The sequence below is a fragment of the Plecotus auritus genome (genome assembly GCF_963455305.1).
Source record: "Plecotus auritus genome assembly, chromosome: 6".
Classification (NCBI taxonomy): domain Eukaryota; kingdom Metazoa; phylum Chordata; class Mammalia; order Chiroptera; family Vespertilionidae; genus Plecotus; species Plecotus auritus.
In genome coordinates this window covers 126,285,348-126,312,975 of record NC_137773.1, presented here as the reverse complement: position 1 = coordinate 126,312,975, position 27,628 = coordinate 126,285,348, and the positions used below count along the sequence as shown (strand labels likewise).

The following is a 27,628-nucleotide window of genomic DNA, read 5'->3' as shown; positions in this document are numbered from 1 at the left end:
GCAATTATCAAAAAGTCTCTCTCACCCACGGTTTATACTCACAGTTTATATTCAGGGATGCACACTATAAAATGTTGCCTGTAGGGTGGATGGGGTAGTGAGCAAGTGGAAAGGCATTTGGGTGAAGGTGATGCCCTACATAGCCTGCTAGCCTTTCTAGATGAAACTTGAATTTACAAGAGAATATTTCCCACACAGAGACCCAAATTAAATTCAATAACTCTTTACTTCAGAACTGGTGGTTGCAGGAGGTGGCACATTGGCCCTTGCCACATAAATATCTATAATAGCAGTGCCTGTCTTAGGCTTGGTGGCTTTGCCATATTTCAGGTTGTCATCAATTATGTGGACCACGAGATGGTACTGCCGCTGCAATTCAGCTCCAGATTCAAAGTGAAAAGCGTTCTTCACAATTAATTTTGGAGTATTTGAACCTCGAGTTGGGTCAAATCCAAAGTGATTGTTCTCATTTCCTTTAAAAGGGATAATTAAAAAATTATTTTGAGATATGTTAAAAGGTCTCCTCTAACTGTCATAGGTAGCTTTTGAAACATAATAGTGATAAATAAATAAAATTTCTATTGGTCTATGAATTCCTAAATCTATACAAGGCTTATAATAAATTGAAGTCAAATAAGTAATAAATTCAGTTGGTCAGAAAAATTTTAAAGGTTAAGATCATGAGTCTTATCTCCATATAAGGTCAGCAAGCATCAGACTATTATCAAATTACTCTGCCTTAATTGCTTCCCCTTCCTTTATCTCCCACTCAGAGAAATTTTATATCCACTGTCCACTTAGTCTAGATCAATATCAAATGGGCCAGTCAGACCACAAATATCTATTGAGCCCCTACTCAAGTTTCAAGTCCAGTTTCAATGGCCCTGGAGACACTGTTGTAAAACAACATGCACATAGTACCCCCACCATCTAGCAAGAGAAGCAGACATGGAACTAGTCCTTGTAATGAATTGTCAAGGTGATTACTGACATCCACACTCCCATTCTTTCAGGTACATGACAGCAGGTCTAACCTCCATACTTTAGGAACTTCTCCTTGTTATATTGTCTAATGATACCCAGTAATTTTCCTTAATAGAACTTTCCATACTTCGTAGTTTTATAATTACTGATCTTACCACTCATTCAGTGAACAATGAGTTCTATGAATATAAGATTCATATCTATATTGTACCCTATTGTGTACCCATCTTTGTGTGTGTGTGTTTGTTAGTTTTACACCCTGCAGTAGGATAGCACATTACAGGTAAATACTAGTAGTAGAACTAACATACTACTATACATACTGTGCGGCACAAATTTTCCTAATTCTTTTTTTTTGGGGGGGGGGGGTTAATGAAATATTTTATTTACACAGTAAGTCTCATACAGTTCAAGGATAAAAAAGAATGTTGATTTGTAACTGAATAGTAGAATGAATTAATGAAAACTTTGACATCCAGGAATCACTTTGAGATATATATATCCCAAATTTTCTACTATGTAAGAGCATGCCCCTACTCCAGCTTTCCTCTCCTTTTGAGAACCTTATTCTATCTTTCACGCCTCTCATCTAATCGTTTTATAACCTTCCTCAGTCTGGACCCATCTGTTCACGCTACTTCTACTAGGCCATACTCTCTAGATTCACTAAGCTCTCTAGACACCTATGGCTGCCATTGGGGGATGGATTACTTGGCTGTAACCATGGTGGGCTGTAATCAGAAGATCTCATGGAAATCCTGAGGCCTGGGCAAGGGTACTCTGAGGTACTAGGGCTCCTGCTGGGTCCTCCCACCTGACTCTGAGGCAAATGGGCAAAGGTGAAAGCAAGAGAAAAGTGCCCTGGCTGGTGTGGCTTAGTTGGTTGGGTGTCATCTTGTGCACCAGAGGTTGCCGGTTCAACTCCCCATCTTTTAGTACATATTTGGTCTCCAATGAGTTTCTCCCATATGTCATCTTATGACCAAAGTTGATATGGGCCTCTGTGAATCCAACAATAATTCAGCTGAAAACATCTATCCTAGAGAATCTGTATCACTATCACATGGAAAGGGGGATGCTGTTTTCAGCCAGCACAAGGACAGCAGCTTTAGTTCCTTGTAACTTAACCAGCAGTGTTTCCCATGCAGGTCCAAAGTCTCTTCATTGTCAAGTGTCATTGAAATCAATGATAGATCGCCCTAGCCAGTTTGGCTCAGTGAATAGAGCATCGGCCTGTGGACCCAAGGGTCCCAGGTTCGATTCCAGTCAAGGACACATAACTCGGTTGCAGGCTCCTCACCAGCCTGTGCCCTTGTCAGGGCGCGTGCAGGAGGCAACCAATCGATGTATTTCTCTCACATCGACATTTCTCTCTGTCTTTTCCTCTCTCTTCCACTCTCTCTAAAATTAATGGAAAAATATCCTCAGGTGAGGATTTAAAAAAAAAGAAATCAATGATATTCCACAAGAGGAATTAAATTGGATATAAGGAAGTGAAAAGGGTTCCTTGGAGAAACTTAATGCCATAGATATGAAATAGCTTAACATTTATAAATATAGTTCTTTCCAAGATTATATCATGTCGAAGAGGATATGACTAATGTCAATTTAAGACATGCTCATGATTAAAAGAAATAATAAAATTATCCACCAGAAACTATCTCAAAGCGCATTTCAAAATCTTGTGAATCTCTGTCGTGGCAGTTTAGTTTGAAGCCATTGACGTTTGTCCCAGCAACGACATTGTCAAAAATGACGGCCTTATAGAGAGAGGGTGTGCAGACAGGTGCCTCGTCATTCTCATCTTCGATGTCTACAGTGACCTGTCAGCAGGGAGGGAGACAGAAACATCACATCCACGTCGTTTGACTATTTATACACAAAATCTGAAATAAGCATCTGGGTAGAGACAGATCACTTAGAATTACTAAATTAAAAGTCTGCAACTGTAAGTTTGAAGAAATGTTTCTGCAGATTTGGGTTCTGGCTGTCAATCAACTATTCAGCTGGCTTATTCCTGGGTCAGCTGTGACATTCAGTGTGGCCATTAGGGAGATCTTTGGGCTCATTAGAAGAACCTGTGGAAAACTCAAAAATTTCATAAATGATGAGAAAAAGAAAGCTGAAGAATAATGCTTCTAAAAAGTGTAATCCCTTGAATCTTTTAAATATTTCTGCTTAATGGCAAATATATCCTGAGTTTGCTCTTTTGTAACTTAGGGTCCTCCTCTGCATCATTCTCTCAAGCACAATATGTTTTTTGGTAACAATATGATTACTTCAAAGTATGCTCTGACTTTAATCAGGAGCTCTTATCAAAAGAGCTTAATTAAAATACCGTAAACTGGGAAACTGTGATTTACATGGGAAAAGATCAAAATATCAAGGATTTTTAAATGTCAGTGATCTAATGCCAGTCAGATAAGAAAGGTTATCTGCCCACTCTCAGATGAGTAATAACTTTCTCAACAACATTTGCAGAATAATCCCTGGTGTGCTCATATTTGCAAGTATTATCTTTTTTAAACATTTTTTGTAATGTTTTAACAACACAGCTAAATTCTTGGGGAATAATTCATTCTTTAATGCTACTTCTGTAGATTGAATATAGCTATCTGTTCTCTTCAATATGTGGGGTACTTTCATGTGATGTTAGGGAGAGTGCTGTGATATAATGGAAATAGCACAGGACTGGAAATCAGAAATCTTTATTAAAACTTTGGGCCTTCGCCTTGCCAGGATAGCACATTACAGATGAATACTAAGAGTAGAACTAACATGTACATTGTGTGTGGCACAAATTTTGGTACATGTGACTTAACCTTGTTTTCTTCATCTGTAAAAGGGGGATGTCAATCTCTCCCTTCCTAGGATGGTTTGGGGTATAAATTCATCCAGTCATGAATATTTATTTAACACTTACTGTGTGCTAAGCACTGACCTAGACACAGATGATACTCTGGTAAACTGAAGCCTGCCCATTGCAATTTATATGCTAAAGGTAGGAGGCAAAGCCATAAACAAATTAACCAATAAATATATTAGGTAATGTCATATGGAAATTGAACTCTGCAGGTTAAGGAAGTAGAGAATGGCAATGGAGTGTCCAGAGAAGGCCTTCCTTTTGTGACTCACTCTTCTATTCCCTTCCTCCTCTCCCATATTTGATATATGCCCTCCAGCAAGTATATATCCTCACAGAATATGAAGTGTTAGGTCTTATGGTTTTAATTTGCATAAATGATATGGTGCTATTTCCTATTTCCTACTTTTCTCACAAAGCACCATATTTTCTTGCTTTTTCCATGTTGCTGTTTGGAGAACTAGGTTTCTATTTCTTCTTGATTCTTAGAATCCCATCATATGCAGCTACCGTGTTTTACTCATTCATTCTCCTAATGATGACCACAGGGGTCGCTTCAACATTCCACCATCACACACAACAGAAAAGACCTCTGTGAGCAGGTTTCATTTGTGCAGAAATGCGAGTCAAGTGAGAATGATGGTTGGCAAGCATGACAGCGTGGTCAAAGGCTCCGAGGTGCAGACATCCTTGGTGTGTTGAAACAACAGCAAGAACCTCATACGGCTGAAATGAGGTAAGAGAGGGACAGCTAGAAGCTGAAGACAAAGAGGTGGCTGCAGGGCCCTGCAGATCTTAGAAATGACTTTGGAGCTTATGCCAGGTGTGATGGGAAGCCTTTGGAGAGCTTTGAGGAAGGGGATGACTTGTCTTTTTAAAGATTCACTCTGGCTACTGTGTGATTGTAGTTATGAGGCTGCTGCACCAACTGGGTACTGGATAAGGGTGGCACAACCAGGCCGTTAGCTGTGGGTGGGTGAGAATGGAAGCATTTGGGATGTATTTTGAAAGTAGAGACACTTTATTTAACTTTGCTGATGGATTAGAGAGATAACTTAGGCTATATGATAGTGATTAAGGACCCAGAGTTAATAATCCTTCTACTTCTTTGGAGCTGGTTAAACTTGGATAAGTTATATAATTTCAAAGCCTTGGAAATAAAAATTCTACTATCTGTAAAAAAAAAAAAAGCATTAATAACTACCTCATGGGATGGGATTGAAGATTAAATGAGACAGTGATGATATTGATGGGTCGATGACAACAATGATGATGATGGATTTCTAAAGTTTGGACCCTAAAGACCTATCTCCCTTTTCTAAACCTAAATGTCACATTTATCTATAGCATCAATCTACTTGCTATGTACTGTTTAACTTTTCCTATGATAAAAATGTTAAGCTCCCTAATGGTATGGTGTCTTACACATTTTTGTAACCCAGGATGTTATGCACAGAGTAAACATTCAATAAATATTTGTTAAAAAAAGAAGGAAATTTTGTAGCTATGTAAGGTGACAGATGTTAACCACACTTATTGTGGTGATCATTTCCCATTTATACAAATATTGAATCATTACGTTGTATACCTGAAACTAACATAATGTTATTTGTCCATTGTACCTCAATTAAAAATTTTTTTAATTACAAAAAGGAACCCTGGTCACTTTTACTCAGTGGTTAGAGTGTCGGCCCATCCACTGAAGGGTTGCAGTTTTGATTCCCAGTCAAAGGCATATACCTGGGTTGCAGGTTTAATCCCCAGCCCCAGTCAGAATGCATGTGGGAAGCAACCAATTGATGTGTCTCTCTCACATCAATGTTTCTCTCTCTCTCTCTCTCTCTCTCTTCCCTTCCACTCTTTCTAAACAAATAAATCAATGGAAAAAACATCCTCAGGTGAGGATTAACAACAACAACAAAAAAGAAGGGATAAAAAAGTTTCTTCTCGCCCTAGCTGAGTGGCTCAGTTGGTTGGAGTGTCATCCCATACTACAGAAGGTTGTGGTTTGATAACTAGTCAGGACACATTCCCAGGTTTCAGGTTTGTTCCCCAGTTGGGGCATGTACTGGAGGCAACTAATGGATGTTTCTCTTTCATATCAAAGTTTCTCTGTCTCCCTTCCTCTCTAAAAATCAATAAAAACATATTCTTTAGCCAAAATGCAAATTATTTTTATAAGAACAGAGTCACTTGAAGTTGCTTTTTTATCTGCTTTCCCCTCTTCTCATTTGTAATAAGTGAATGATAATTGCAAGTGGTATCATCCTATACTACCTGGGGAGTTTATATATGTCTACAAGAAAAACTGCCTCAGATACCTAAGTATGGAAATCACGCTCGCAGGTACTTTCCTGAAACAACCAAGCTACAGAATCCCGTCCACATGACTGTAGTTGGTCCCTGTGAAAGTCAATCTAACCGCTGCTGCAAATGGACCTGATGTTTTCCTCACAATGACACATCAGGAAACCTACTCACCACGTGAGCAGCAAGCCAGGGCTCTGTGCAGTAAGAGGAAAGGCACAGTGAGTCATCAGGCCACCTGGGGATCTTAAAATTCTTCCATCCTGCCCTGGCTGGTTTGGCTCAGTGGATAGAGTGTTGACCTGTGGAGTGAAGGGTCCCAGGTTCGATTCCAGCCAAGGGCACATGCCGGGTTGTGGGCTCGATCCCCAGAAGGGGGTGTGCAGGAGGAAGCAGATCAATGATTCTCTCTCATCATTGATGTTTCTATCTCTCTCTCCCTCTCCCTTCCTCTCTGAAATCAATAAAAATATATTTTTTTAAAATTCTTCCATCCTATATCTGTTTCTTGTCCAGTGACAAAACCTTCTAGTCATTAATAACACATACCACATCATCAACACAGCAGCATTCACTCTTGATATCTGTTAAGAATCCTTTGATGTTTCTAAAATAATTTAGAAGCCCCACACACTATCTCCCACTGTGATGCCACAAGAATGCCCCTTGGTTAACTACCTTCGTTGTAAACATTACCTCCCAATGAGAGGCAGCCTGGGTTTGCATCCAGTTCTACAAACCCTGAGTAACTTCAAGTAATTTTCCTAAACTATGTGCCCTAGTTTTCTCATCTGTAGAGTGGAAATGATAATAATATTGCCTTCCATGAAGACTGAATGTGAAGATGAACTACATCAACGTATAAAATGTGCCAAGAACAAGAGCTCACACATGATAAATGTTAGATGTGTATTTGCAATCACTACAAACTTTTTAATCTCATGAGAATTACTGTTCTTATTTCACCACTTTTCATTGTTGTTGTTTGAACATTTCAATTTTAATAAATTAGAACTTAATGGATCATCTTGATTATATCAAAACCTGAGGCTCTCTACTCACCATGGTCATCGCTGTGCGAGGATGAAGTCTGTCACAGTCCACACCTTCCACCGTGAGGTTATACTGCTTCACAGTCTCATAGTCTGGCTGTGTGGTGAGCTCAATCATTCCAGATAGAGGGTGAATCCAGAATCTTTGTATAACTTGGATGTCTCCACTAGCTATTTTGTACGTAACACAGTTTGGTGGGTAGTCTTCATCAATGGCGGTCACTCTTCCAACTTTGTAGAAAGCTGCCAATAACAGTTATTAAGGTTCATTCTTGTCATGCAGATACACAAGTTTAAAAAGCTGACAAGCCTTTGCCTTCCAAATAGTATCATAGTTTCTCAAAGGGCAAATCTGAATGCCTTTGGACAATGAAATGTGCTTGAAAAGCCCAACTCTACATGATGGAAGAGGCATAAGTCAAATAATATGAGTTAACAAGAACTTCATAATATCAATAATTACTTACATGTATTGCATGCTTATTTCCTACTAGACATTATACTAAGACTAGAGGCCCAGTGCACGAATTCGTGCACAGGTGGGGTCCCTCGGGGTGGCCTGCGGGGATCGGGTGGAAACCTGCAGTCCAACACCACCTGCCACTCATGCCTGCTGCTCCCGCTCATCCCGCCCCCGCTGTGCCTGCCACAGTTCGCACCCAGTCAGTTGCAATCAGGAGAGGCTCACACCACTGCAGAGGTGCTTGCCAGCCATGAGCCCTGCATCTGGCACCCATCCCAAGGGGATCAGGGTGGAGGGGTGGAACGCAGTGCCCAACACCGACTTCCAGGAGGCCAGGCAGTGCTGTCGTGATTGTGCCGGCAGCACAGGTCCATCGGTGCCTGACCCATTCTCCTGAGATTAGACCTGCAGGACTACTGAGGAAGTGAGTGGCTGCTGCCTGGCTGGTGGGCCACTGGGACGGGTCAGTCAGCTGAGTGGCGCTCCTGCTCTGGGAGCGCACTGACCACCAGGGGGCAGCTCCTACATTGAACGTCTGCCCCTTGGTGGTCAGTGCGCATCATAGCAACTGGTCATTCGGTCATTTGGTGACTTAGGCTTTTATATATATAGACTAGAGGCCCTGTGCACGAATTTGTGCATGGGTGGGGTCCGGCTGGCCCAGCCCCAATCAGGGCGGATCAGGGCCAGGCCTCTCATGAGGAGGAGATGGCAGGAGGTTGGCCGGCTGGCCTGCCCCAATCGGGGCCCAATCAGGGACGGGCCGGCTGGGGTGAGGAGCCACAGGCAATTGGCTGGTGGGCCCCGCCCCTGATTGGGGGGGGGTCAATCAGGGGTCAGTGGCTGGGGGAGGGGCTGGAGGAGGTTGGCCAGCCAGCCCCACCCCCCCCAATTGGTGTGGGGGGCGATTGCGGTGGAGCTGGCTGGGGGGAGGGGCTGGGGGCCAATTGGGGTGGTGGGGGCCCATCAGGGGCGGGGCCAAACAGGGGGAGGGGCCGCAGGTGGTTGGCTGGCCAGCCCTGCCCCTGATTGGGGTGGGGGGCAGATCTGGGGTGGGGCCAGGCAGGGGGAGGAGCTTCAGAAGGTTGGCTGGCTGGCCCTGCCCCTATTGGGGTAGGGGTGGGCGATCAGGGGTGGGGCTGGCCAGGGGGAAGGGTCATGTGGGGAGGGGGTGCCTGGCCACTCCACCCTTGATTGGGGTGGGAGAGGCAGATCAGGGGTGGGGCCGGCCAGCGGGAGGGGCTGAGGGAGATTGGCCAGCCGGCCCTACCCTCTGATCATCCAGTTCACTGGATGCAGTGGGTGTCATAGCCACGGGTCATTCTGGTCATTATGGTGCCCCAGTCGCTGGCTTTTTATATATATAGATTAGCATCAGATAATGGTTCACAGTACAGACTCTGGAACCAGACTGCCTAGGTTCCATATCTCAGCTCTGGCACTTGCTAGATGTAATTAATTGAAAAATTCTATAATCTTTCTGGGCCTCATATCTTTTTTATCTGAAAACAAGGAATAATAACAGCGGCTATCATATAGAGTTGTTGTGAGGATCAAATAAGTTAAAATATCTAAAGCATTTAGAATAGTGCCTGGTATATAGTAAATGCTATATCAGAATTATTTACACACATTATCTCATTGAATCTTCTCAACAGCCTTATGATATATGGACTATTACTGTCTCCATTTTACAGACAAGGAAAATCAGTCCAGTGGTCTTAAGTAATTGGCCCAAGGTCACACATCTAGGAATGTTAGAGTCCGGATTCAAATAAGTATCTGCTGCCCTGGCCAGTGTGGCTCAGTGGTAGAGTGTCAACCTGACCACCAAAGGGTCACATTTTCCATTCCTGGTCAAGGGCATGTACCTCAGTTGCAGGTCGATCCCAGGCCCAGGTCGGGGTGCCTGTGGTCTCTCTCTCCCCCTCCTGTCCCTCTCTTCCACTCTCTCTAAAAATCAATATAGCCCTAGATAGTTTTGCTCAGTGGGTAGAGCATCAGCCTGCAGACCGAAGGGTCCCAGGTTTGATTCCAGTCAAAAGCACATGCCCAGGTTGCAGGCTCGATCCCCAGTAGGGGGTGTGCAGGAGGCAGCTAATCAATGATTCTCTCTCATCATTGATGTCTATATCTCTCTCTCCCTCTCTCTTCCTCTCTGAAATTAATAAAAATATATTAAAAGAAAAAAAATTTTAATGAGATAAAATAAAAATTAATGTAAAAAAATATCCTTGGGCAAGGATTAACAACAAAAAAAAATCTGTATCTGCTGAATCTACAGCCCACATTTTAAAACTCACTTTGCTGTGATTTCAGTGTGTAGTTCCCCACATAATCTTTTAGAAAAAAAGATGGTGTAGTAGACTGATTGAATTAATAGACCCATAGTCTTTATCCTTCCAACCATCATGCTCTTTGTCTTCCCACGTGATGTGTTTTGGCCAATGGGATATTAGCAAACCTGACCAGCAGAGGCCTGAGAAGCACGCATGTGGTTAGGCTTGGCTTGCTCCTGCCCCACTGCCTCTGCCTAAGAACATTCTCAGATGAGCCTGTTGGAGGAGAGAGGAACCAAGTCATCAGTCATCCCAGCTGAAGCCAGACTAGGTGAACAAAAAGCCAGCCAATTTTCACAATTTTGAACAATCTGAGCCAAAACCAGAGAGACAGACAGTTCAGCCGATTCTCAGACTCGTGGGCTAAATAAATGTTTATTTTCGTATGACTCTAATTGGGGTGGGGATAGGGTGGGGGTTACACAGCATACTTATAGTAATAGATAACAGATATAACAGATTTGCTCCTCAATCATTTTCTGACTGGACTATAAGCTCCAGGGCGGATACCAGACCTCCTCCATGTAGTGAATACCACCACATATGACTAGTGTCAGCAACATGTGCATAGGACATTGTAGTTGCTAATCATCAAGACCAGAAAATTACAATGAAGAAACTATTTAATGGGATAGCGTCACCTGCAGGCTCACAGGATTTCTTTCAGTTTGCATCTTTCTTTGACTAAGGTTCATCAGTCTCTGGTAATTTTATTAAGCAAGCAATGAACACAACTCAGAATACTAGGAACAGAGAAAACACACTTCTGGAAAAAAATTATATTTCATCATGGCAAACCCAGAGTATAAAGAGTCCAACCTAAAAAAAAAGTGTTACAACGACCACTTAAAATAGATTAAGGGTAAAATTGCCATCTCTATCCTACAGTTCTAGGCAAAGTTGGCATCGTTTTTGCATTTAACACCTGGTTAAGCATAATGGAAAGCCTATCCTTCTGTATATATAAAATTAACCCTCCAATAAAATTAAAAGCCATCTTGAGCATCTTTAGCTAAAGTTTGAAATAAAGTAATTATGAAACTCTGCAACTCTGCCAGACATCTTATCAAAAACCATTGGAAATGAAATGTGTTTTCCCTTGTGACCTGCAACCCACTGTGATTCAATTTTCATGTATTTTCTTCTAAATCGTTTCTGTTAAAAAAAAAAAAACTTTTTTGATTATGCCTACCTCCCTGCATAAGCTATTTGTCAATGAGAGATTTAGTTGCTCATTACATACCATCGGATTTTATTTTAAGTTAAAGATTATAGATTCCCATAATTTTGTTAGGATAACAAAAAACCTCATGTGGTACTCAAGGCACTCTGACACCCTATGCTAACCAACAGCATGAAAAAACTCCACGTTAATGGATTGTCTAATGTCCTCCTGGTCTACAAACTAAAGGTTGGGTATTCTGAGGAGAGTTTGTTTTCAGAGTAGTTTTAACTTTTTAACTCCCTCATTTAAAATGAACCATCACTGAGTTGTGAAGATGATTTAGTCTCCTCTGGTGGGTATTGCCTCAGAACACCAACCCTCCCTTAATTTCATTCATCTTTTGTCCTGTGATAGGGAAGATCACAGAAATTTTTTTGTGTTTTTTAATGGCAAGGAAAAAATTCTGGCACATCATAGGCACCAAAATGTTAGTGGTTATTATTATTAATATTATTATTATTGGCAATACTGTTGTGGCTTTTGTCAGTATGTACCATATACTTTGCATGCATATAATTATCAGTTAATCCTCATCTCAACTATGACGTTGTTATTGTAATCTCTTTTTCCCAGATGAGAACTCAAAGACACATGGAGGTTATATGACCTGCCTAAAGTCATTTGGCGAACAGTGGCAGAGACAGAATTTGAATCCAGTTCTATTTGATTCCAACTCTCATGGTTTTTCTGCTACATCATGCTGCTCCCTATGAAGACATAGAAGTCCTCTCTCTGTTACAGCAGGACATTAACCAGCCTTTTGGAGAATAGACCACACACACAACAAGATCCCCTTATCTCTTCATATGAATTCTCTGGACTTGTTTTCAAACTGCTGATAATCTCAATCATCAAAATTCATCCAAGAAAAGCAGCTGGGAATACAAAACAGAGAACTGGACCAGGAATTTGGAAGTCTGTATTATCCATCATCTCTGCCATTCACCAGTTGTGTGGCCCAATTCTCTGTCCAGCACTCACAGTAAAATAAAAAGGTTGAATCTTTACAGTCCTTCCAAATTGACAGTGCTGTAATTGAAAATTCTAAATCCTTCCCATAAGCCATCAAGAAGGTATTAAATTATGCTTAAGAAAAGCTAGCTGTATTCAATACATTTAGAGAGTCCTACCTTGAAAACATAAAATTATATTTCAGGACAGCTTCAGATAGTTGGAAAAGAAACTGACATGCCATTGGTAAAACACTTGGTTCCTACAACATGCTATCTTTTAAAAATGCCAGTCTCGAAAGGCAAAACTATAAGATGGTGAAAAGATCTAGGGCTTGAGAAGGAAAGAAGGGTGAATAGGCAAAGCACAGATAGATTTTTAGGGCAGTGAAACTATTCTGTATGATACCATATGGTAGATGTGTGTTATTGTACATTTGTCCAGACCCATAAAATGTACAACACGAAGAGTGAACCTAATGAAACCTATGAATGGTGGGTGATAATGATGTGTCCATGTAAGTTCACCAGTTGTAACAATTGTACCCTGTAGTGGGGGATGTTGATAATGGAGGAGGCTATGCATATGTGGGGGCCACAGGTATGTAGGAAATCTCTGTACCTTTCTCTCTATTTTTCTGTAAACCTAAAACTGCTCTAAAAAAATAAAGTCTATTTAAAAATGCCAAAAAAATAAAATAAAAGATAAAAATAAAAATGCCAGTCTCCATTTTAAAATCCAGACTGGTTGCTGTGAACGTTGGAGGGACATGGAAACCCTTCAGTCATCTGATGAAGGCTGCAGGTCTTTTCCCTGAGGGACCCTGGAAGCCAGTGCTCACCCCCTGCTTCATAGTTACAATTTATCAGTTAGGCGATCATTAGAAACTTGTGAACTATTTAACCTCTGTATAAAGACTCACCATAAAGCACTTCTACTAAAACTCCCTAGAGCTAGAAGACTACCAGAACTGGGAGAATTCAAAGGGAGAAAATAAATTAAGGAAACGAGGTTCTATCAACAAAAGGAATGACAACAAAACTCTATGGAGGAGCAGCAGGATCCTGTTTACACTAATTCAGTTTATATGCAATTTTTCTAAAACTGGTCATCTATATATGTAAAAGCCAAGCTACCGGAAGGACCAGTCACTATGACACACATTGTGGCAACCAACCACCCGATCAGGGCCCTGATCGGCACCCCCCAATAGCCTGCGGCCCCTCTCCCTGATTGCCCCCCCACCCCAAGCAGGGGTGGGGCCAGCCAGCCAACCCTCCACGTCCCCTCCCCCCCGCTGGCCCCACCCCAATTGGCCCCCATCGGGGCAGGCAGCTGGATCCCACCCAAGCACGCATTCGTGCACCAGGCCTCTAGTAAACTATAGGATTCAACTGTTTTATGTTCCAGAACTAGGACATGTGCATTCATTTTACAGAGAATTTTAAGGATTTGTTCAAAACTGCATGGTAAGGCCAACAAAGAACTAAAATCCAAATATGTGAGCTTTTTAGGTCTAGTCCAGTGGTGGGCAAACCGCGGCTCGCGAGCCACATGCAGCTCTTTGGCCCCTTGAGTGTGGCTCTTCCACAAAATACCATGGCCTGGGCGAGTCTATTTGAAGAAGTGGCATTAGAAGTTTAAGTTTAAAAAATTTGGCTCTCAAAAGAAATTTCTATCGTTGTACTGTTGATATTTGGCTCATTGACTAATGAGTTTGCCTACAACTGGTCTAGTCTGTCCTCAGAACAATTGTGTAATCATTGTATTATTTGCAAGGAAACAAGCTGGTTTGAAGTAGTGGGATCTACCTGTGATGTGCTGGCAAATGATTAACAACCAACTCTCTGAGGAAAAAAAAAAAAAAAGAGTGTGTGTGTGTGTGTGTGAATATATGTCCACATAAATATATCAGCTTATTATAAAATTTACTGATATAAAAATATATAGCATAAAATTTACAAATAATAATAAAATGTATAATATTCTTTATTGTGAATTCCCATATAGACAATTGATTCTCACAGAATGCTTTTATTGAATTTGCTTAACTCCCTTGTTCATACAAACACTGTAATTGCAATTGACAAATGATGATAATTCCAACATGAATGTTAATTAATGTTTTCCATATGTTAAAGAATAAGGTTAAAACTTCTGGTCAAGATGGCTGTGTAGGAAAATCCAGTACTCTAAACTTCCCAAAACCATATCAAAATTACAACTAAACTACAAACCAACCATCATTCAGAACTGCCCGAAATATAGCTGAATGGAAGTCTTACAACTAATGATTTAATGAAGAAGCCACCGAGTTTTACCAAACATTCAAGGAAGAACTAACTCCTATCCTCCTCAAACTATTCCAAATCATTCAAGGGGAGGGAAGACTTCCCTTTAATGAGACCCACATACCTAAATTCCAAAACCAGATAAAGATACTACAAAGAAAGAAAATTACAAGCCAATATCCCTGATTAACATAGATTCTAAAAATCTCAACAAAATATTACCAAATCAGATCCAGCAATACATGAAAAAGATCATACAACATGACCAAGTAGGAATTATTACTGGGATGCAAGGCTGGCACAATATTCACAAAGCAATAAACATGATGTATCACATAAACAAAATGAAGAATAAAAATCACATGATCATATTAATAGACACAGAAAAAGCATTTGACAAAATCCAGCACCCATTCATGATAAAGACTCTCAGCAAAGAGGGAATAGAGGGATCACACCTCAACATAATAAAGGCCATATATATGACAAACCTATAGCCAACAGCATACTTAATGGGCAAAAACTAAAACCATTTTCCCTAAGAAAAGGTATGTCCTCTTTCACCACTCTTATTCAACATTGTAGTGGAAGTCCTAGCCACAGTGATCAGACAAGGAGAAAACATAAAAGGCATCCAAATTGGAAAGGAGGAAGTAAAACTTTCATTATTATCAAGTGACATGATATTGTACACAGAAAACCCTAAAGACTCCACAAAAAAAAAAAAAAAACCTGCTATGTTTAATAAATGAATTCAGCAACCTAGCAGGATACAAAATTAATATACAAAAATCAATGGCAGTTTTATACAGCAATAATAAACTCCCAAAAAGAGAAACAAAAAACAATCCCATTTACCATTGCAACAAAAAATGTAAGATACCTAAGAATAAACTTAACCAAAGAGGTAAAAACCTGTACTCAGAAAACTATAGGATATTGAAAAAGAATTAGAGGGAGATACAAACAAGTGGAAGCATATACCATGTTCATGGGTTGGTAGAATTAACATCATTAAAATGTCCATACTTCCCAAAGCAATCTATAGACTCAACACAATCCCTATTAAAATATCAATGGCATATTTCATGGACCTAGAACAATTATTCCAAAAATTTATATGGAACTAAAAAGACCCTAATTAGCCGCAGCAATTTTGAGAAACGAAGTGGGAGGGATCACAACACCAGATATCAAACTACATTACAATGCCATTGTAATCAAAATGTCCTGGTACTGGCACAAGAACAGTGCCAATGGAACAGAGTCAAGACCCCAGAAATGAACCCACACCATTATGGTCAACTAATATTTGACAGAAGAGGCAAGAGTATACAACGGAGTAAAAATAGTCTCTTCAATAAATGGTATTGTGAAAACTGGACAGGTACGTGCAAGAAAATGAAACTAGGCCATCAACTCACACCACACATAAGAATAAACTTAAAATGGATAAAAGCCTTAAATGTAAGTTGCAAAACCATAAAAATCCTAGAAGAAAACATAGGCTGTAAAGTCCCAGACATCTCTCATAGCAATATGTTTATGGATACATCTTCTAGGGCAAGACAAACAAAGGAAAAACAAATAAATGGAATTATGTCAAAATAAAAAGCTTCTGCACAGCAAAAGAAACCATCAATAAAATGAAAAGGGAGCCCACAGTATGGGAGGACGTATTTGCAAGTGATGAACCTGATAAGGGCTTAATTTCCAAAATATATAAAGAACTCATACAACTTAACACCAAGAAGACAAACAATCCAATTAAAAATGGGCAAGGGACCTCAACAGACACTTCTTCAAAGAGGACATTCAGATGGCCAAGAGACATATGAAAAAATGCAGCATAGAAAGTATAGTCAATAATATTTTAATAACTATGTAAGGTGTGAGATGGTTACAAGATATATTAGGATGATCATTTAGTAAGTTATATAATGTCTAATCACTGGGGTGTATACTTGAAACTAAAGTAATATTTTATGTCAACTGTAATTATAAAATGAAACATGTTTTAAAATTTTAAAATGGAACAGGGTATTATTTCTTTTTAAAGAATAAGATGAAAGTGAAACAATATCAGAGCTTCATTGGTATATCAATGATGCAAATGACTTCTTTGCTGAATTGATAATAGTTTTTGATTGCCAGAAGAATATTGCCTCAATTTTTGCGATAATAATACAAAATAATGAATTAAGCCCTGCTACACAGTATTTGCCTATTTCCATGGTGTAAATATTCCCACCATTGCTAAATTTTAGCTATCAACATAATAATAAGTTGGGAAGAGCGGTTCAGTAAGCAAACAATTACATATACAGAATTTGACCATGCAGGATAAATAGTTGTAAATAACCTAAAGGATATAGATAATGGTAAAATGTAGTAACATAATTAAGAAGTGCTGAGGTTTTTGAATACTTACTAATTTTGTTTTTAATATAATTTATGTAATGAAGTTTATATAATTTAATTTTATAACCAGTAATAATCAGGTTATAAAATTCCTAGAAATTTAATAATTGGCTCTTGTGAGCAAGTATATTTGACTTCAGCACACAACTGGTTTCATTTATCCCTTGAAGTATTCAAGCTAAGCCTGGGGGACCACCATCCAGAGGTGCTGAGGCAAGGATATGTTCCTCACTTGGATGACAAAAAACACAAATATTACCTCTGCTGTCCCTTCAAAATCGAATGTTTATTGGTTTATGCTAATATATGTCCTAATTCAATTCTAAGTTGGCTTAGAAAGGATCTTGACTCTGGACCTGAAATCTGACCTCAGATGTTTATAAGATATAAATTGCATGGACAATGGCCACATTGTCCCTACCACCTTTACATTGGACCTAATCCAGAGGCAGGAAAGAAGAGAAATGGAATAAAATTATTATGATGTTTATTTGTCCATTACAAAAAAATCTGAGATCTGACATCAAATCACAAGGGAGCCTTTAAGGAACCATCAGGATGATATACTGAGGTCACTGCCATTCTCTGAAGGTCTGGAACCCTTAAAACTCCCTCTCCTGTTTATGCTGTGTCATCTTCCCATTGGTCACCCATTTGGGATCCGGTAGGAGTTTCCTTGTGCGTCAATATCATGGAAGGGGGGGATCTCTTACCTCCTGATGTTTCTGGAACAGAGAATGAGTAGTGCGCAGCTTTAAACACAGGGCTGAAATCATTGGCCGGAGCAATCTGTACAATGATCGTCACAGTTACTGTAAAATTGAACAGTGAATAAATGCTTTGTTATATTGGCAGATTTAGTCTACAAACAAGCTAAATGTGCCCCCAAAAACAGGCTTGCTGGAAGATTTTAAACTACAATAAGATTCTCTCTGGTCCCAAATAATCCCTGTTCCCATGCTTTGCATTCTCAGGGAATATAAATGAATTCTAGCCAAAGCAATTAGTCAAAGATATATGTCATCTGTATGCCATATCTTATTTTACACGATAGTGAATATGTATGTGTGTATCATATATAGCACATACCGGTATAAGTGTATAGTTGTATATTTTACAAAAGGGAGTTTATTGTATTTTTCATGAGTACAATCTCTTCCATTAGAGATTTTCTTGTAGTATGTCATTCTCAACCCAGCATATGACATACTACTTTCTGCTTTTACTGTATATCCTAGGAAGTGGCATGGAAAGAGACTTGGAAAAGGCATGTTCAAGGATTGGCTTTGACATATGCTCTATGGCCTTGAACTAGCTTAACTTCTCAGAGGCCCAGTTTCTTCATCAATAAAAAAGGAATAATATCAGTTTCAATCTCCCACTTCATAGTATGTGAGGACAAAATGCGATCATGCCCAAAAAAGTTTTCTTACACTATAAAAAGTTAAGTAAAAAGTAGTTCATGTATTTTACTCACCTCACCCTGATAGTTGTGTACAGTGTGTCATAGGAAAAAATTCTATTATTTATTTCAGACCAACAAGCTCAAACTAATGCATCTGAAAGTTGTTGAAAAGAAGGAATTTGATGGCCAAACATAAAGCAAGCAAATTGCAAAGAAGAAGCTTTTTCTAATAAAAATAAAATAATAATTAACATTTACTATGCAAAGCATTAGTAGTAGTTTTGTTCCCATTTTACAGATGAAGAAACTGAGGTTCTCAGAGTTAAGTGTTTTGCTAGGTCACACAGCTAGTAAGTTGTGGAGTGGGTATTGGACTTACTTGTATCTGCCAACATCTCCCAAAATATCTCCTCTGAAATGCTTAATATGTCAAGTGCAAAATGCTAAGTTAAACAATGATTTAAAAGTTTCTTTATGGCAAGACTTCGTGGATTTCTGATATGTCATTCTGTGTCTTGAATGTCCAGGTATGCATTGCTCTCCACAGTTATCTGATCACAAAATTTTTTGTTAGTGGATTCTCTTGTAGAAATCCTGTTCTGAAGAACACTTGTATATTGTATCTCCTGAAAATCTATGCCACCTGTCAAATGAGAAAATTTAATCTGGGATCTATAGAACCTCACTTAAGAGAATCTGTGGCATTATTTGTATTAGTTGTATTTTTCCAGGAACAGGGTCTACAGTTTTCATCAGCATCTGATATGTATCCTTGGCCACGAGGAATGGTTAGGAAGCACTGTTCCACAGACACAGGTGATTTATGTGAAAGCCTCTATGTTTCCTTCAATTAATCCCAGTCAGATGCCATAAGAGCAGGTGTTGTTTCCAGCTTTGCTATACTATGATTTTTGTTGCATACATAAAGACTCGAAGTTGTGCTAATTACCTGGCCTATAAACATAGACTGCATCACGTCTATGCAGTGTTAAAAGCACCCTTTATGAGCAGTTGTTGTGAATTAGTTGGTGTGTGAGGATCAGTGAGGATGTGGATTTATTACTGTGAGATTTTTTTTCTCTTCTTCTTGGAGAAAGGCTCAAATCTGGTGAGAAGAACAAATTCTTTATTGGATTAGTTAGGCCAGCAGGATGAGTAGATGCAAGAAAAAAGCATTCTCTCTAAAAGATCAGCCGGGTTATGCAACAGGCTTTTGCATGAAACAGTAAGACTCCCCCAATGGGGAGCAGAGAAAACACAAGAGGAACACTTCTGAGCATACTGTCATGATGTGTCCCTGCCCCCTACACATTCCTTCTCAACATAGTTGGGTCACTTAAGTCTACAAATCACATTTAAAACTTAAATTTAGACAACTGCGGCACCCACGGAACAGCTGCGAGCCCCAGAACAACGCTCCCCAATTGGCGCAAACACACGGGTTCAGAGGAGCTCTACACACCACCACGGAAAGGTCAGATTTCGCCTGGGATAAGGTGAGGTCTATGGTCCCGGAGGGAAAGAGGAACACCCGTTTTGCGGGAGCTGGAGGACCAGGGAAGTCTGTGCCTAGAAAAATCCGTGGCTGTTGGGGCTGGCGTGATCTGTGAATGTGGAAAGGGGTCCTCAGAGCTGCTAACAGAAGGGCTCTCTAAAAAGCAACCCATTTTGATCTGAAGTGCAGGGACACCCTAAGAATTTCAGGCTGCCTAGACTTACGCGCAGCCCCAGAGTTCGCACACTTGGGCTTTTTCCTCTTGAAATTCTTGCTTCTGATTACTAAGCCCAATACATAGGATCACCCAGTTGGGGACACCCTGGGAGACTGCAGGGGAAAGTGTTTTTCTGGAACCTGGGGATCGGAGCGGGGAATGACCATCGGAGAGCGACCGACCATCGGAGAGCCAGCTCTGAGGCAGCCCACTCGCACAAACCGGTAGTGAGTGCCAAAGGGAAAGAAGGCTCTAACACTGCCTAGAGAGGCCATAGATAGACCCGGAAGTCAATCCAGAAACACTGCCACCCAAGGTCTGAATCACAAATTGACTCTTGTGTAATCAAAAATAAAGGAATACGAGAAATTAAGACACACCGCCTGCTTAAAATCAGGACTGGCTGACAACACTGAAGAGCAGTGGAATGCAGGGAACTGCAATACTGTCCGGACTGAGAAACAGGCGTGCCAAACAGAACAACAGAGGAAGTGAATGACCTTCACTACTCCACATTTAATTTTTATTTTTTATTTTTTTATTATTTTATTTTTTAATTTTCATTTTTTGCATCTTTTACTCAAGAAACTAACTTTTTTCTTTTTCCTCACTTGATTTTACCTTTTTAATTATTACATTTTTATTTTCAATCCGTATTATTAATACTGCTATTTGATCTTTTTTTTTTTTTTAAGTGTCATTTTATTTTCTCTTCATTTTATTTTGGGATTAGTGTTCTACATTCTATTTTTATCTTTCCTTTAGCATCGTTTTACTCTATCTCAACTCTACCTTTATGCCATCACTCTCTTCCTAACCTTCCCCTTTTCGGTGTCCTGTTTATCTTACCCCTTTCCTGCTTTAGATTTTCCCTCTTCTTTCTGTTTACCCCTTGTTAAAATTTCACCCTACTTACATATCTAATCTCCAATCCCCTGCTCCAAGTTCATACACACCTCTCTCTTCGCTGTCTTAACTATCCAAAAAATTGTTTTTCTCTCTGTCCTTTTGTTGTTGTTCGCTTGAATGTAGATTATATTGAATTTTTATGCTTTTTTGTGAGATTGTTTTGCGTATTCTTCTTTTGTTTATTTTTTTGTTTGTTTTGTGCTTCAGCTTTCCCTTGCCTCACTCCATATTAGTTGGTGTTGTAGTTTGTACTAATCCCCAGGCACTTGTTGCTGGCATTTGCTGGGATTAGTGATTGTTCTATTGGAGTTTTTTCCCCAATATATATAGTCTGTTCCCCTTTCTCTCTTAGTCTCTTTCTTGTCTCTCTTACTTTTTTTTTCTTTTTTTTTCTTCTTTCTCTTTTCCCAATTTCATTTTGACACTCCTTTTTTTCTTCTTCTTCTTCTTTCTTTCTTTTTCCTCTTCTTCTTTCTCTCCTATCACCTAATTTGCCTTTCTCTGGTAGTCACCTTTATTGGAGGTCATTAATATCATGAATACATTTCTGTTCAGTGCCTTGTGAGTTCTACCTGGTAGTGCTGTACTTTGTGCCTTTAAATCAACGCAGGAGAGAGAGAACTACATAACCAGACACCCAGAGAAGAGAGACCATGGGGAGACAAAGAAACAGCCCGCATATGAAAGAAAAGCAGGCATCACCAGAAAAGGAAGTAAACAAAATGGAGGCAAGCAACCTTCCAGAGAAAGAATTCAGAGAAATGGTCATAAGGTGGCTGAAAAGAATGGAAGACAAATTCGACAATATGAGCAAGAACCAAGAGGAAATGAAGAAGAACCAAGAAGAAATGAAAAATGACATCGCTGTAAAGAACTCAATAGAAAGCATCAAGAGTAGACTAGAAGAAGCAGAGGACCGCATCAGTGAGCTAGAAGACAAGATGGGAAAAAATACCCAAGTAGAGCAACTTCTAGAAAAAAAAATTAAAAGGCAGGAGGAGAGCCTAAGGGAACTTTGGGACAACACGAAACAGAACAACATCCACATAATAGGGGTTCCAGAAGGAAAGGAAGCTGAGCAAGGAATAGAAAACCTATTTGAAGAAATAATGACAGAAAATTTCCCTGATATAGGGAAGAAAAAACCCACACAAATCTAAGAAGCTCACAGAGTCCCAAGCAAAATGAACCCCAAAAGACTGACGCCAAGGCACATTATAATTAAATTGGCAAACACCAACGACAAAGTAAGAATCTGAAAAGCGGCAAGAGAGAGATAGAAAGTTACATACAAAGGAACCCCCATCAGACTATCAACTGATTTCTCAACAGAAACTCATCAGGCCAGAAGGGAATGGAATGAAATATACAAAATCATGCAAAGGAAGGGTCTGAATCCAAGAACACTGTACCCAGCAAGGCTATCAATCAAAACTGAAGGTGAAATCAGGAGCTTCACAGACAAAAAAGAACTAAGGGAATTTATTACCACCAAACCAGCAATGCAAGAAATGCTAAAGGGTCTGCTGTGTAAAAAAAAAAAAGAAAAGAAATAGGAAGCGAAGAAGGAACACAGGGGTAAAGAATAAAAATGGCGACAAATAAGTACCTATTAATAATAACTTTAAACATAAATGGATTAAATGCCCCAATCAAAAGACATAGGGTAACGGATTGGATAAGAAAACAAGACCCATATAACTGCTGTCTACAAGAAACCCACCTCAGAAAAAATGACGCACACAGACTGAGGGTGAAGGGATGGAAAAAGGTTTTTCAGGCAAATGGAAATGAAAAAAAAGCTGGGGTAGCAATACTTATATCTGACAAATTAGATCTCAAAGTGAAGGACATAATAAGAGGTAAGGAAGGCCACTTCATAATACTCAAGGGAGCAATCCAACAAGAAGAAATAACTCTGGTAAACATATATGCACCCGATACAGGAGCACCCCAATACATAAAAAAAACTCCTGGAGGATATCAAGGGAGAGATTGACAGCAATACAATCACAGTAGGAGACTTTAATACCCCACTATCACCATTGGACAAATCCTCTAAACAAAAAAATCAGCAAAGAAACATCAATCCTAAATGACTCACTAGACCAGATGGAATTAATTGACATCTTCAGAACATTTCACCCCAAAGCCACAGAATATACATTCTTCTCAAGTGCACATGGGTCATTTTCAAAGATAGCCCATATGTTGGGACATAGGCAAAGTCTCTGCAAATTCAAGAAGATAGAAATCATATCAAGCATCTTCTCAGACCACAGTGGCATAAAACTGGAAATCAACTACAATAAAAACAACCCAAAGAAATCAAACACATGGAGACTAAACAGCATGCTACTAAACCATGACTGGGTTACCAGAGAAATCAAAGAAGAAATAAAAAACATCATGGCAACAAATGACAATGAAAACACTACAATCCAAAATCTATGGGACACAGCAAAAGCAGTCTTGAGAGGGAAGTTCATAGCTCTACAAGCCTACTGCAAAAAAACAAGAAACAATGGTAATAAATTACCTAACCCAACAACTCACAGAGCTAGAAAAAGAGCAACAAGAAAAGCCCAGTGTAAGCAGAAGGAAGGAAATAATAAAGAACAGAATGAAGATAAACAACCTAGAGACCAAAGAAACAATACAAAATATCAACAAAACCAAGAGCTGGTTCTTTGAAAGGATATACAAGATTGATGAACCTCTACCCAGGCTCACCAAGAAGCAAAGAGAGAGGACCCAAATAAACAAAATCAGAAATGAAAGAGGTGAAATAACAATAGATCCCGCCGAAATACAAAGGATTGTTAAAAAAATACTACGAACAACTCTATTCTAACAAACTGGACAACCTGGAGGAAATGGACATATTCCTAGAAAAATATAACCTTCCAAAACTCAATCAGGAAGAATCTAAACAGCTCAACATGCCAGTAACTATGGAAGAAATTGAAGCAGTCATCAAAGAGCTTCCGGCAAACAAAAGCCCGGGGCCAGACGGCTTCACAGGAGAGTTTTACCAAACATTCAAGGAAGAACTAAAACCTATCCTCCTCAGACTATTCCAAAAAATTCAAGAGGAAGGAACACTTCCAAGCTCCTTCTATGAAGCCAGCATCACCCTAATACCAAAACCAGATAAAGACAACACAATGAAGGAGAACTACAGGCCAATATCCCTCATGAATGTAGATGCCAAAATCCTCAACAAAATTCTAGCAAATTGGATCCAGCAGTACATCAGAAAGATCATACACCATGACCAAGTAGGGTTTATCCCAGGAATGCAAGGATGGTACAATATCCGCAAATCAATAAATGTGATACATCACATAAAAAATTGAGAGATAAAAATCACATAGTCATATCAATTGATGCAGAAAAAGCATTTGACAAAATCCAACACCCTTTCTTGATAAAAACTCTCAACAAGGTGGGAATAGAAGGATCATACCTCAACATAATAAAAGCTATATATGATAAACCCACAGCTAACATCATACTCAATGGGCAAAATCTAAAACCATTTCCCCTAAGAACAGGAACAAGACAGGGATGCCCACTCTCACCACTCCTGTTTGACATAGTACTGGAAGTATTAGCCACTGCAATTAGACAAGAAGAAGAAATAAAAGGCATCCAAATTGGAAAAGAAGAAGTAAAGCTGTCCTTATTTGCAGATGACATGATATTGTGCATAAAAAACCCGAAAGACTCCATCAAAAAACTAACAGACTTAATAAATGAATTCAGCAATGTAGCAGGATACAAAATTAACGCCAAGAAATCTATGGCATTTCTATACACCAACAGTGAACTTACAGAAAGAGAGACTAAAAAAGCAATCCCATTTTCCATCGCACCAAAAAAATTAAGATACTTAGGAATAAACCTAACCAAGGAGGTAAAAGACCTATATGCGGAAAACTACAGGACACTGAAAAAAGAGATAGAGGAAGATGTAAACAGATGGAAGAACATACCATGTTCATGGATTGGTAGAATCAACATCATTAAAATGTCCATACTACCCAAAGCAATCTATAGATTCAATGCACTCCCCATTAAAATACCAACGGCGTATTTCACAGACCTAGAAAGAACTCTCCAAAAATTCATCTGGAATAAAAAAAGACCCCGAATAGCCACAGCAATCCTGAGAAAGAAGAATAAAGTAGGAGGGATCTCAATACCAGATTTCAAGCTGTATTACAAAGCCACTGTCATCAAAACAGCCTGGTACTGGCACAAGAACAGACATATAGATCAATGGAACAGAATAGAGAATCCAGATATCGACCCAAACCAATATGCGCACTTAATATTTGACAAAGGAGGCATGAGCATACAATGGAGTCAAGACAGTCTCTTTAATAAATGGTGTTGGGAAAATTGGACAGATACATGCAAAAAAATGAAACTAGATCACCAACTTACACCATACACAAAAATAAACTCAAAATGGGTACAGGACTTAAATATAAGACGGGAAACCATAAAAATACTAGAGGAATCCACAGGCAGCAAAATCTCAGACATTTGCCAAAAAAACTTTTTCAGTGATACTGCCCCTAGGGCAATGGAAGCCAAACAGAAAATAAACAAATGGGACTACATCAAAATAAAAAGCTTTTGCACAGCAAAAGAAACCATCAACAAAACAACAAGAAACCCCACTGTATGGGAGAACATATTTGCAAATATTATCACTGATAAAGGTTTAATCTCCAACATCTACAGGCAGCTTATACAACTTAATAAAAGAAAGATAAATGATCCAATAAAAAAATGGGCAACTTGCCGAAACCGGTTTGGCTCAGTGGATAGAGGGTCAGCCTGCAGACTGAAAGGTCCCAGGTTCGATTCCGGTCAAGGGCATGTACCTTGGTTGCGGGCACATCCCCAGTAGGAGGTGTGCAGGAGGCAGCTGATCGATGTTTCTCTCTCATTGATGTTTCTAACTCTCTCTCTCTCTCCCTACCTCTCTGTAAAAAATCAATAAAATATATTAAAAAAAAAAAATGGGCAACGGACCTAAATAGAATCTTTTCCAAAGAAGACAGAAGGAAGGCCAAGAGACACATGAAAACATGCTCAAAGTCACTAATTATCCGAGAGATGCAAATCAAAACGACAATGCAATACCATCTCACACCTGTCAGAATGGCTATCATCAACACATCAACTAACGACAAGTGTTGGCGAGGATGCGGAGAAAAAGGAACCCTCGTGCACTGCTGGTGGGAATGCAGACTGGTGCAGCCACTGTGGAGAACAGTATGGAGTTTCCTCAAAAAACTGAAAATGGAACTCCCATTTGACCCAGTAGTCCCACTCCTAAGAATATATCCTAAGAAACTAGAAACACCAATCAGAAAGGATATATGCACCCCTATGTTCATAGCAGCACAATTTACAATAGCTAAGATTTGGAAACAGCCTAGGTGCCGTCAGCAGATGACTGGATCAGAAAACTATGGTACATCTACACAATGGAATACTATGCTGCCATAAAAAAGAAGGAATTACTACCATTTGTAGGCACCTGGATGGAATTAGAGAACATTATGCTAAGTGAAATAAGCCAGTCAATGAAAGAAAAATAGCACATGATCTCACTCATTTGGGGATAATGAAAAACATTATAAACTGATGAACAAAAAGATAGATACAGAGGCAGTAAAGCATCAAACAGACTGTCAAATTATAGCGGTAAGGTTAGGGAGAGGTGGGGGAAATAAGAGATCAACTGAAGGACTTATATGCATGTATATAATAGTTACCAATGGATGCAAAACATTGGGGGGTGAGGGCATGTATGGGAGTGGGGTGGGGGGGGGGGCAATGGTAAGATATGTACACATATAATTCCTTAATAAATAAAATAAAACTTAAATTTAAACTTAAACGCTTACATCTGTGAGTCAAGTGGGATCTAAAAAATTTGAGATCTGTTTCTTAAAGTACAGCACTCAGGTCCTTTAGTTGCAAACCTGTCTGACACATACCACCATTCCACCCTCCTATGTCCATGTAGAGTACTTTCCCACTGCTTCCAGATGTAAGCTCAGAGTCCTTCTTAACTCAATGACCCAGGCAAACACCATCAATGGACCAGAATTGGCAGAGATCAAAGCCAAAAGTCAATCCCAGGTTCTCCCTTACCAGGCATTGACATTTTACTGCTAAGCCTGTGTCTGCAACTGCATAACCATCTTCTTGAATGTTTTGATGCCAATGGCCTACTAGACTACTTATTACCATAAGTTCCAGATACATAACAGACACTTGGCATGAATAATACATGTATCCAGAAACTTCTGTGAATCCCTATTTTCACAAATACTTCTACAGCAATAAATTCACTCTTAAAGTGTGGTAACATGTAGTTGAATATGTAAATGATCCCTTGGGGCACTCAATGTGTGTTCTCACTTGTACAACAATAAGCAGAGAGAAGCAGGTGTCAGTGTTTGGCTAAGCTTACTCACTAGCTAAGCACCCTGCTCTGATCCACAGCACACAATCATATCTGTGCCTCAGGGTGTTTTACAACTACCAAAACATGACTGTTAAATCCACATGTGTCAAAGGACTATGACTGTGCAGTCTGAGTAGATTTAATCCCAATGCACCAACGGCCCATTCTAGCTCAGGTGAGCCCAAAATGGTGCAGCAGTTATGAGAAGAA

General features: G+C 39.6%; 1 protein-coding gene across 1 annotated transcript in view; it reads right to left on the bottom strand.

Annotated features, from left to right (window-relative positions):
• The window catches only part of LOC308251822 (cadherin-related family member 3-like), a gene marked incomplete at both ends in the record, with an annotated part of 83,701 nt that overhangs the window by 8,089 nt on the left and 47,984 nt on the right, over positions 1–27,628 (bottom strand). The window contains 4 exons of the mRNA XM_080675498.1: positions 229–473; positions 2,636–2,807; positions 7,217–7,449; positions 17,610–17,708. Coding sequence (XP_080531624.1) covers positions 229–473; positions 2,636–2,807; positions 7,217–7,449; positions 17,610–17,708 — 749 coding nt within the window. The remainder of the gene's footprint in view (positions 1–228; positions 474–2,635; positions 2,808–7,216; positions 7,450–17,609; positions 17,709–27,628) is intronic.